At 34.5% G+C, this 10,734-nt stretch overlaps 1 protein-coding gene and 1 long non-coding RNA gene across 2 annotated transcripts; both read right to left on the bottom strand.

Moving 5' to 3' along the window:
* Positions 1-427: 427 nt before the first annotated feature.
* On the bottom strand, positions 428-2,920 carry LOC115238479. The gene is made up of 2 exons (XR_003884508.1): positions 701-2,920; positions 428-618 (listed from the first exon to the last, which is right to left on the bottom strand). It is a non-coding gene; the product is annotated as an uncharacterized LOC115238479 (long non-coding RNA).
* Positions 2,921-5,936: 3,016 nt separating this feature from the next.
* LOC115238483 lies at positions 5,937-8,593 on the bottom strand. The gene is made up of 7 exons (XM_029812349.1): positions 8,269-8,593; positions 7,859-8,106; positions 7,377-7,484; positions 6,961-7,174; positions 6,688-6,874; positions 6,357-6,536; positions 5,937-6,209 (listed from the first exon to the last, which is right to left on the bottom strand). The coding sequence occupies exons 1-7, from the start codon at positions 8,591-8,593 to the stop codon at positions 5,948-5,950; spliced, it is 1,524 nt and encodes a 507-aa protein (XP_029668209.1). The 3' UTR covers positions 5,937-5,947.
* Positions 8,594-10,734: the final 2,141 nt, after the last annotated feature.

The following is a 10,734-nucleotide window of genomic DNA, read 5'->3' on the forward strand; positions in this document are numbered from 1 at the left end:
TTAAGAATAACAAAACGTATTTTTTCCAGGCTAAATGGTAAATCTAAAAAAGGATCGAAGTCATAATTAGAGAACATCGGAAACTTTTGTTTCTTGGAAATTCCATCTATTTTTGGATTCTTTTACAAATCATCTTCCAAATGTAGAAAGGATTCGTGTCTTTTTTCTTAAACTTTTGCAAAATGTACAAAAATTTATTGTTTTTATTTTTCGAAAGTCTATTCTAGCTTCAGTTTCTGCTTTCTTAAAGTTAATAAAGTCTATCCAGAAACGAGAAACTTTAAATTTACCTATAGCATCTTTATGTAATCTAACTAACTTGTCACATTCTGAATTTCACTATGAGCAAGATGAGGATCTTGACCACGTTCGAGACTATGCAGTATTAGAATCTAGATAGAATATCAGGAAATATTTTTTTTTTTTTTGGAGAGGGGATGATTCTAATAATTCTACGACTTTATTATTGAAAAACTCCCAATCATTTAAGAATGCAATTTAGAAGAACCTATATAGCGATGGTAATCCAGAACCGAAAAGCAATATTTTATAAAAATCGAGAAATGGTCACTTCCCAAGAGTCTCCAGTTACCTGCTAATCAAAGTCCAAACCAATATCTGAAAATGTTATAGATAAATCAATAGCGGACCTGACTCCTTGTGGATTAAAGTATATTATTGAGCCACTATTGATGCAAACCGTATTAAATTCCGTTAAACCATCCAGCAATTTGATACCAGTTTGACAATCTCCGCCAAGAGGGCGAGACGCGTGGGTCGTTTAGAAGTCATGCTGATGCGTATCCCGAGCGTCCACATGATTGTCCGGCATATTCCTTTACCCCGTGGGTCAAGGGAGACTATAACGGTTTCTCCTCCGTTATCACAAAAAAGGAGTGTCCCCAAACATCATGATGTGCATTGAAATCTCCTCCGAAAAAACAACTATTTGGAAATCGTCCGCAAATTTTTTTCCAATTAAAAGTCCCAATCAGAGGGCTGTCAGGGGCCTATAGCATGAAACAAAAGTTATCTTATCAGAATTCGCAAAGAGGTTAATAGCATATACTTCGATGATTCCACTACAAACACCTGACTTCTCTCTGAGTATTTGATATCATTTCTAATTCCTAGGGCTCACGGTGTTCAAAGTGATCTTTCCTTATTACATCGAAGCCCTTTAATATGTCTGAGAGATTTAACCATTTAATGTCTTTAAAAGCAAAAAAATGTCAATATCCGCGATATATTTACTTAATTCTATTAATTTATATTTAAGGTTTTTACAATTTCACTGTAACAGTCTAAAATTTTTTTTCGAGTTCACCATTTGGGAACAATTTATTACCAATTGACTCAACCTTGACCCGTAGATTCTTCATCAACTGGTTCTTTTCAGGAAAATTCGATAAAGTATTATCGATGAGATTCAGAAAAGATAAAATAATTTTTTTTTAATCTTGCGATTTATTAATAACAATTATATTATCCATACATGAGTTATGAGAAGATCTTACTTTCGATGATTAAGTACTATCAATAGATGAGTGATAGAAATTTTTCGTTTTACTTGATTTTCTTATTTGAGGAAATTTGCAGGAGTTTTGAGTAGCCCTTCAGACACAGAACATCTGGTGACGGATGGATTTTCTTCCATAATTTTCTTCGCTTCAAAAGAGGATATATTGTCCATTTAAGGATCGCTGCATGTTTTTGGTACTTACGCATTTTCTGTCGAATGAGGCATATTCTTCGTTACAATTAATGCAACATCTTTTTTTCAGTATATGTAAGCTCCTTGGACAGTCGATGATTTCCTCCATAGACCAGATTCTTTTCTTGACAAGTTTTTCTTACGTGGCTTAATCTATCACATTTAAAGCAAATTTACCGATAGAATATAATGTGACATAGAGATTTTAGCTTTCCAGATAAAGATGGAACTAGGTAGATTTTATCCCTTGAATTCCAGACAAACCGAACGCGAATCAACCCATTTGCCTAATTTTCTGTCCCTTTTCTTTAAACGGAAAGAGTTTACCACATGAATCTTATTTTTATTATTGATTCTTTTTTGAAGTTGCGACAGGGATGATTCAAGAGGTACATCCTATATAACTCTCCTCCGATATATCAAATGACTGGGAATAAATGCTTCCAAATTTTGAGCCTTCAGGTATAGATTAGATGTAGCATTAATTGCTGCCGATCTTGAGACAAATGACGTTTTCCAACAATTTCTGGAAATATTAGAAATCTCATCAAATTTGATCCCTGCTTTATCCAACTTAGATGAAATCTACAGGATTGAGATCCTCTTCATAACCTTGATTTTATTTCTTTGTCTTAAAAATACGACGAAATGACCCTTATATGTAGTGTCATACAGATTTGAGATGTTTATACTTAAGATCCTAGATAGCAAAATGCAATCCTAGATAGCAAAATGCTAGCAGTATGCCAACAGTATGCCAGCAAATTCAATCATGACTTCGCAGCAGATTCCGCTCTGCTGCGTCTTTATTAAACTTAATTTCTGACAGCACGGCTTGCCGATATAATATCACAGAGAAAATAGAGCAGAAATCGAGTATTATTTGCTATTACGTCGTGACAACAAATATGTAACAAAAATCGAGCGAAGTTTGCCATATCAGATCTGACGGCAGAAATGCGGCAGAAATCGAGCATGGTCTGCCGTTACAATGTGACGGCAGAAACGCAGCAAAAGTCGAGCATTGCCTGCTGTTACAATGTGACGACGAAAACACAGTAAAGATAAAACACGCCTGCATAGCATAATTACTAATATAGATACAATAAAATCTGAATATTGGCATAGTTATAAATAATTAATTAAATATATAAATTTAAATAAATGATTAATTTATTAATAATTTGTAAATTTCAAGATTTGTATGGAAATTGAACTCTTTATTTTGTTTCAAGAAGTCAATAAATTTTCTAATTATCCATTCGGTTTCCAAACTTTTAGTTTAATATTCTGAGTCCTTTATTAGAATTCAGAAATTAAGCTGATAAAAATAGATATTATGACTCCTGTACACAGGACACAAGACATGGCAACGCTTGCCGTGTCGCCGAGTCCTGTGTCCAGGAGCCATTACATATTTTTAATCTTGTTAACCGCGCTTTGCGATCTTTATATTTGCCTATAACAGAAACTTGATTACGAGATAGATACGTCATATAGCGGTAAACGAAAGAACTATAACTTGATACAGCATATCTTTAATATTGCTGTGATTCTACCATTATTTTGTGACAACAGATCATGCTGTGTTTCTGCTGTGTTTTTGCTGTTATCTTTTGAAATGGCAGCGCATGCTTGATTTTTGCAACATTTCTGCCGTTACGCCGTGCTTGCAGATAAACTCGATTTCTAATGATATTCTGCCGATATAGCATGATGTATCAAGTTATGTTCAGTTTTTATTTAGCTTCTATTGACATAGTGTGCCAACACGCAATGCTTTAAATCTACTGTTTTTATGCCAAAAACTGCTTAAATCTTGCAGCATTTTTTCTAGCATACAATGATGCAGAGATTGTTTATTTTCTGTTATATTTTTGCCGGCACTAATTGAAATGGCAAATCATGCGCGGCTGCTGCCAGAGTTCTAACGATATAATATGTAATGCATAATTTGCAATACGTGATCGGGCAAACTTGGCTATCTGGCAATGATTCACATACTGGTAAAACATACATAACGATATCTTATATAATGAGACAATGGGCGCGTTCAAAATAGCAAAGCAGCTAGCCTGCTCGCCGAGCGATTGAATATGATTGGTTTTTTCTTGTAGATTCAATTAATCACATTCAATCTCTTGGCGAGCAGGCTAGCCACTTTGTCCGTCTTGAATACGCCCAATGATTTCTATTATTAATCACTGTTAAAATTAAAATATTGCGACATACACTCAGTACAAAAAAAAGTGATACACTTAAAATTTGGCAAAAAATCACTAAATTTCGAATGACGATAACTACGCGAGTAATAATGATAGAAAAGTCTTTAAAAAAAGAAATTGAAGCTTGAAATCTCTACTTTAAGAATCAATTCATTAGAGTTTTGCGAGATAATTTTTTTTCAAAATTGCGGATGACAAAGCGAGAGCATGCAAAATTGAAAAATTTTTGTCCGAATTTGCGACGACCCATGGCAAAAGTTAAGTATCGCAACTTAGTGAGATAAAAAGCATGTGATAGTATAGTGTCTCCTCTTCAAAATGCTTTTTTACTCGTCTCAATAGGATGATTTTTTGCTGAGATATGCGCTTTTAAAGTAAATTTATCGGTATCAATCCTGCAGTTCTTATGATAGGTACCTTGAGACCAATTCCTTTCAGCGAAGATCCGGTTCGGGACGCCCCCGTATAACTGATGAATTGTTTTGCGCATTTGAATAAAAAGGCAGTTTTTTACTTTAAATGCGCATATCTCAGCGAAAAATCATCGTATCGAGACGAGTAAAAAAGCATTTTGAAGAGGAGACACTATACTATCACATGCTTCTTATCTCACTAAGTTGCGATACTTAACTCTTGCCATGGGTCGTCGCAAATTCGAACGAAAATTTTTCAATTTCGCATGCTCTCGCTTTGTCATCCACCATTTCGAAAAAACGTATTGCACATAATTGCGATATAAAATTTTTAACAGTGGCAATCCGAAACTTGAAAATGCTTTTTGGAACATCCTGCTAGCTGTATTAGGTGCTGAGATATTCAATTTTGAATTTTTAACAATGCCCAATTTTAACTATTGCAAGGATAAAAATTCCGGGTTTCGCTAACAACTGTGGTATTTTAAAGTTCAAAATCGTCCTCGGATTGTGAGCGTTCGACGTGTATGTGCATGTGTGTTGCGTAGCTGACGAACCATGAAATTTCACTACTCCAGACCCACATTAACTCAAGCAAACCTTTTGAGTAGTTATGTGAACGAAGCTTCCTCATTAGGGAATTTCGATATTTGATTTTACCGCGCAGAGAAAGTTCACTGAGCTGTATCAGCTCCAGGAACTGTCGTATATAATAAAAATAGCGACTTCCATCTAAATATTTCTTATTAAAGGTTTTACCGTCGGCATTAGCGTTACCCAATATGCACCACGGGGAGGTTGCGCGATCGGAATTTGCACATGTGGCCCTGAAAAGGGCCGTTTTGTAAATGTGTGTGTGTTCACCTCAAGGATAAGGACCCCGTGACTCGTCAGTTCCACGGTATTTTGCGACTCCAAACCCTTCTTGGGTGTGTATGTGTGTGTGTGTGAGCGCGTAACCGATGAATTGTTTTGCGCATTTGAATAAAAAGGCAGTTTTTTACTTTAAATGCGCATATCTCAGCGAAAAATCATCGTATCGAGACGAGTAAAAAACCATTTTGAAGAGGAGACACTATACTATCACATGCTTCTTATCTCACTAAGTTGCGATACTTAACTCTTGCCATGGGTCGTCGCAAATTCGGACAAAAATTTTTCAATTTTGCATGCTCTCGCTTTGTTATCCGCCATTTTGAAAAAAATTATCTCGCAAAACTCTAATAAATTTATTCTTAAAGTAGAGATTTCAAGTTCCAATTTTTTTTTTAAGACCTTTCTATCATTATTACTCGCGTAGTTATCGTCATTCGAAATTTAGTGATTTTTTGCCAAATTTTAGGTGTACCGCTTTTTTTTGGACTGAGTGTATAAAGGACTAATGACTACTTAAAATAATGTAAAATATAATTATGATAAGAAATAAAATCACAGTCGATATCACAAGTTTAAAGAAATAAGAATCTTTTCATATGTGATTCTTTAGTAAAATTGCATTTTGAAATTGCAATATTTTATGTAAAACTCTAAAACGTTATAACAGAATAATATATTTTTGGTACTTTCTATTCGTAATGACTACGCAGTCTTGTTATTCAGTTCTGTTGAAATGATTCTAATACCTCTAATATTTTGATCATGCATCTTATTTTCTGTTGTACAGGCACATGTTTTAACCCACGTGACAAGAACGTTATTAAACTTTTATCTTCTTCTGTGTCTGCCTTAGAAGTTGCATTCAGGAATGTTGGCAAAACTAAGCAAGTTGCAGCTATTGTTTGTGATGATCCTTTAATCATAGAATCTATTTCAAAATCTGTTTTCTTTCTTTTTTTGATATCTGAAGTAGGTACTATGAGTCACTTGCTTGACTACCAATACTCTCATTATCTAAAATTTTTTTATAGGTGTTAGAAGCATTCATAATCAAAAGTTGAATTTTCTCTGGAAAATAATGATTTCATCACTCACTTTTAGAAATGTTGTCAACAAAGTTTTCTTTACAAATAGGAGAGTATACTGGCGAACCCTTTAATGATGTTGTCGATTCTTCTGAATCTGAAATAGATAGTCGTGGACTTTGTCAATAACGATTTGGAGAGAGACCTGGGGGGAAGTATGTATTTAGAACCAGACGAAGGGCATGATGCAGATGACATAGATTTGGTATAATTGGAGAGTGTCCTATAACATAATTTTCCTAAATTAATAAGGGAACAATTGTATAGTTAGAAACAAAGAATTTAATGAATGAAATAAATGAAGTGAATGAAATAAATAAGTGAATGAAATGAATCAAAGCATGAGATAAATGTCAAAATCAATAATTACTTACTTTCGTGGAACATATAGATGACCCATGAAACGATGAATAGCCATGCTTTGTGGTGGCAACAAGTTTTCATATGAGATATTATCTCTTCCTGAACCTGACCGCCCTTGTTGTTCTGTTAATGCCAATATTTCTCGTCTTGCGCGACTATAGAGATTTCGCAACGTATCCCATCTGTTTCGCATCTGATCTAATAGGAAGATCAATGGAATGTGTACATAAACAGTGACACATGATCTTACGTATAATCTGCAAGCACAAAGAACTGGCACATACCACTTAATGAATGTTTTAGAGCTTTGCCAATAAAAACCCATGCTATTTCTTTTTCTTGTACATTCTTGTAACCCGCTTTTCCTTTAGCATAAAGTTTAGGATTGCCTTCAACGAGCGCAATCAAGTCCAAGTCATCTTGAATTTTATTGTCAATATTATAAATATCTTCCAAGACGGTTGTTGCTACTTGATCTGAATTTTCTTCAATTATCTCCTGTTAGGAATGGTAAAATATGACTTTTGCGGTACAAATAGTGCAGCTAGGGTGTGTACTTGTCTTTAGGGTTTTCTCACCAGATGGAGACATAGTACAAGAAGTAAAAGCACGCTAATTCGTTACTTTTGTTCACGTATACTTTAACATTGTATAATTCTTAACAATCTAATTATTAAAAGTGTATAATATATATAAATACTCCTTTTCTATTTTCCCAATTAGTCAAATCTAATATCTGCGACATATTGTGGTCGTAGACGTTGGAATAGGAATTGAACCAATTCGAGCGACTACGAATACGACTGTCCTACGACCGGAAACAAGGAATGTTATGACCGTTCTCGCGACTCTGAGACTCGCATTGTAGACCCCGCATTACTGTTCGTTCATAATAATTATCAAAATGGAAAATAAACGAGAAATTTGTCAGGAAATTTGTCATTATGTTTATTTACATTGACAAACAAAAGTTAAGTTGGCTCTAATGAAATATCAATCTTACTCGTTTCTATTCTACTTCCAGTGGAAACAGTACGTTAAATTCGATGTGCACCGAAACAGAATCGGATTGACGACTTCGGTGGAAACTAGACCACTGTGACTTCATTTGCTATGTCTCACTTGTTTTTGCTTCATCCTTCTTATTTTCATTATTTTTACTATCCGCAAGACGCTTCTTACACTCTCGATACCAGTGACCCATCGCACGGGGTGATTGCACGGATATTTCTTCTTAAGTTCCTCTACTTTGTTGACAGTAGTCTTTTTCTTCTTACCTTGTTTGCAATTGTCCGTTTTCAATTGTTTCTCATGTTTTAACTGCATACTTATCACTTGTAATGCGAGTGATGATGCCTCTTCCTCCGCAGTATTCAATCGTTTATCTTCACGAATAATCCTAGCAATAAGATTATCTTTCCTCTGCTCAGCTTTAGCAGTGCATTCTCATGCCATTCTAAATGCAGAAAATCTCGACGGCAAGCTGCTCAACAATTTCGACATTATGGCAGCATCCGAAATTGTCTCGGCCACGTCAATAAGCTTCCTACAAATAGATTCAAATTTTTCTAACTGCGTTGCAACAAACTCACCATCATTTATGCGAAATTCAAAGAATTGTTGCCAACAACACTGTTTCGCATCCTCGGTCATATCTCCATACAGCAAGTGCAGCTTATTCCATATGTCCTTAGGCGTCATACAATTTACCAAATTAATATGCAGTGACTGATCTACTGAGCTTAGTAAAATTACAGATGTCTTCGACTGACGCTTCTTCCATTCTTTCCAGTCTTTTAATGCTGTCTCCTTGACAGGCTGTATGTCCGTACCCTCAATGAATTCCATTAAATCTTGCGATTCCAACATAAATGACACACCATATTTCGTGAGGTTGAACGTTTCCTTTTCAGCCATTCCGACTTATTATTTTTGACGAGACCATAAGAAAACAAAACTTTATTTCACAACAATACTCTTAACAAAATAACCTCAAACCCAGCCGCGCAGTGGAAGCGTGCTGGGCCCATAACCTATTGGATTTTTCTTTTATTCAATGATTTACTGAATAAATACCAACACACTTGTTATCTTTGATATTGAATTATTATTGTGAATATAATAAAAGAACAACTGTAGTGCATACAACTAAAAAAAACACAAGACGGTAAAGAAAGAAAAAAAATATATACAACACAACGCATGCATGCAAAAACGACAAGTCTGCGCGAGAACAGATGCGCCACACAAAAAAACAAAGCGCGGCATAATTTAAAAAAATTAAAAAACAGTATATAACAACCTAAATACTATTTCTTTAACATTTTATTAAGTACTTCTTGAGTTATTTTATATTTTAATGTGACATATTTTGATATAAAAAATAAAATATCTCGTAAAATATTTAGTTTTCGATAATCTTACCATAATACTTTTATGTAAAAATTAAATTGAGACAAATCAATTAGTGTAAAAAAAACAAATAATTGTTTAAAAAAATACATTGTAAATAATTACATACTTTTTCTTAAAAACAATTATTTGTTTTTTTTACACTAATTGATTTGTCTCAATTTAATTTTTACATAAAAGTATTATGGTAAGATTATCGAAAACTAAATATTTTACGAGATATTTTATTATTTACATCAAAATATGTCAGAACAAAATATAAAATAACTCATAAAGTACTTAATGAAAAAATACTTTATTATAATGTTTTAAAAAGTTCTCGAGATAAGTTACAAGAATATGCAATAAAAAATAGGGATTATTTAAGAAATTTATGATGACCTTCACATGACTTTGACAACGCTATTCAAGGTCGTACTAATATTACTATGTAATGCGCTACTTGAAACCCTACAACTTTTGTCGGAAATATTTTTGTCTGTCGTTCTTGGTTTTCGAGATATTCGGCTGGCACGGGTGGTTTGATACACCCTGTATATATATAATATATGTATTTATTCTATATATATGTAAAACATATATAAGACATATATAACATATATAAGACATTTCTACTTACCGTGGTTACAAGAAATTATAATATGCACTTATTTAAACTTAATATTAACACAACCACATTTGATTGACAGCTCTGTCAGACTCATAAAGGAAAAGTAAGGAGAGTTATCTCGATAGTGTAGAAAGGAAAAAAGTTGGTCACGAAAAATGTTCCCTATGTGGCGAGGTTTGCCAAATGGAATAATTTGGACCATTTTGTCGCCATCTTGAATATTCGTATATGTATAGTGTTACGTTTAGTTGTGGTAGTAATTAGTAAGTAGTATGTCATCCAACACACTTACTGATCACTAATACAACTAAACATAACACTATATATGTACGAATATTCAAGATGGCGACGAATTGGTCCAAGTCATTCCATTCTTTTATGGCTGGTTGGGCATTAGTCGCCCATACACCATTGTTTCTTATGGGTTTGTGAAAAATAAGCAAAATTCCTCTTAAAAGAGGAGGAGTCCAAAAAAAAGGTCCAGACAAAGAACATACGCAGCACGCAAAAACATGTCCGAACCCGACACGTTGTCAGTCGGAACTTCATAGACATGAAGGAAGAGTAAGGAGAGTTATCTCGATAGTGTAGAAAGGAAAAAAGTTGGTCACGAAAAATGTTCCCTATGTGGCGAGGTTTGCCAAATGGAATAATTTTGACCATTTTGTCGCCATCTTGAATATTCGTATATGTATAGTGTTACGTTTAGTTGTGGCAGAGAGAAGAATGAGAGTCGCCACGCTGCCATTTTTCGTGAGACGCTTTTTCTAGGTCGTACACTAGCGTCACGTACATCCATTTTACGCCGCCTGGAACTACATGGCCATATCCACTTTTGGAGCCGATAAAACAGCCGATTGGTTCATGTCCGTGCTATATCCACTTTTCGATACTGTCGATTTTGGTTTATGTCCGTGCTACATCCACTTTTCGATATTGTCGATGCTGGTAGTACACTGATCGTTTCAAAGAGAGATGATTGCGCTGTCTTCGTCTCTTTTTCATTGCGTATGTGTGTAGCGTCCGTGAAGGCACA

This window comes from Formica exsecta, unplaced genomic scaffold, assembly GCF_003651465.1.
Source record: "Formica exsecta isolate Colony F162 unplaced genomic scaffold, ASM365146v1 scaffold341, whole genome shotgun sequence".
NCBI classification, from domain to species: Eukaryota; Metazoa; Arthropoda; class Insecta; order Hymenoptera; family Formicidae; genus Formica; species Formica exsecta.

What these genes read in the sequence shown, in the direction of transcription:
- LOC115238483 (XM_029812349.1), bottom strand. Translation starts at nt 8,593, where the DNA reads ATGGCTGAAAAGGAAACGTTCAACCTCACGAAATATGGTGTGTCATTT. An exon ending in GGGTCACTGGTATCGAGAGT is followed by an intron (nt 7,485 to 7,858) that starts GTAAGAAGCGTC and finishes TTCCGGTCGTAG; the next exon opens with GACAGTCGTATTCGTAGTCG. An exon ending in ATTGGGAAAATAGAAAAGGA is followed by an intron (nt 7,175 to 7,376) that starts GTATTTATATAT and finishes CATTCCTAACAG; the next exon opens with GAGATAATTGAAGAAAATTC.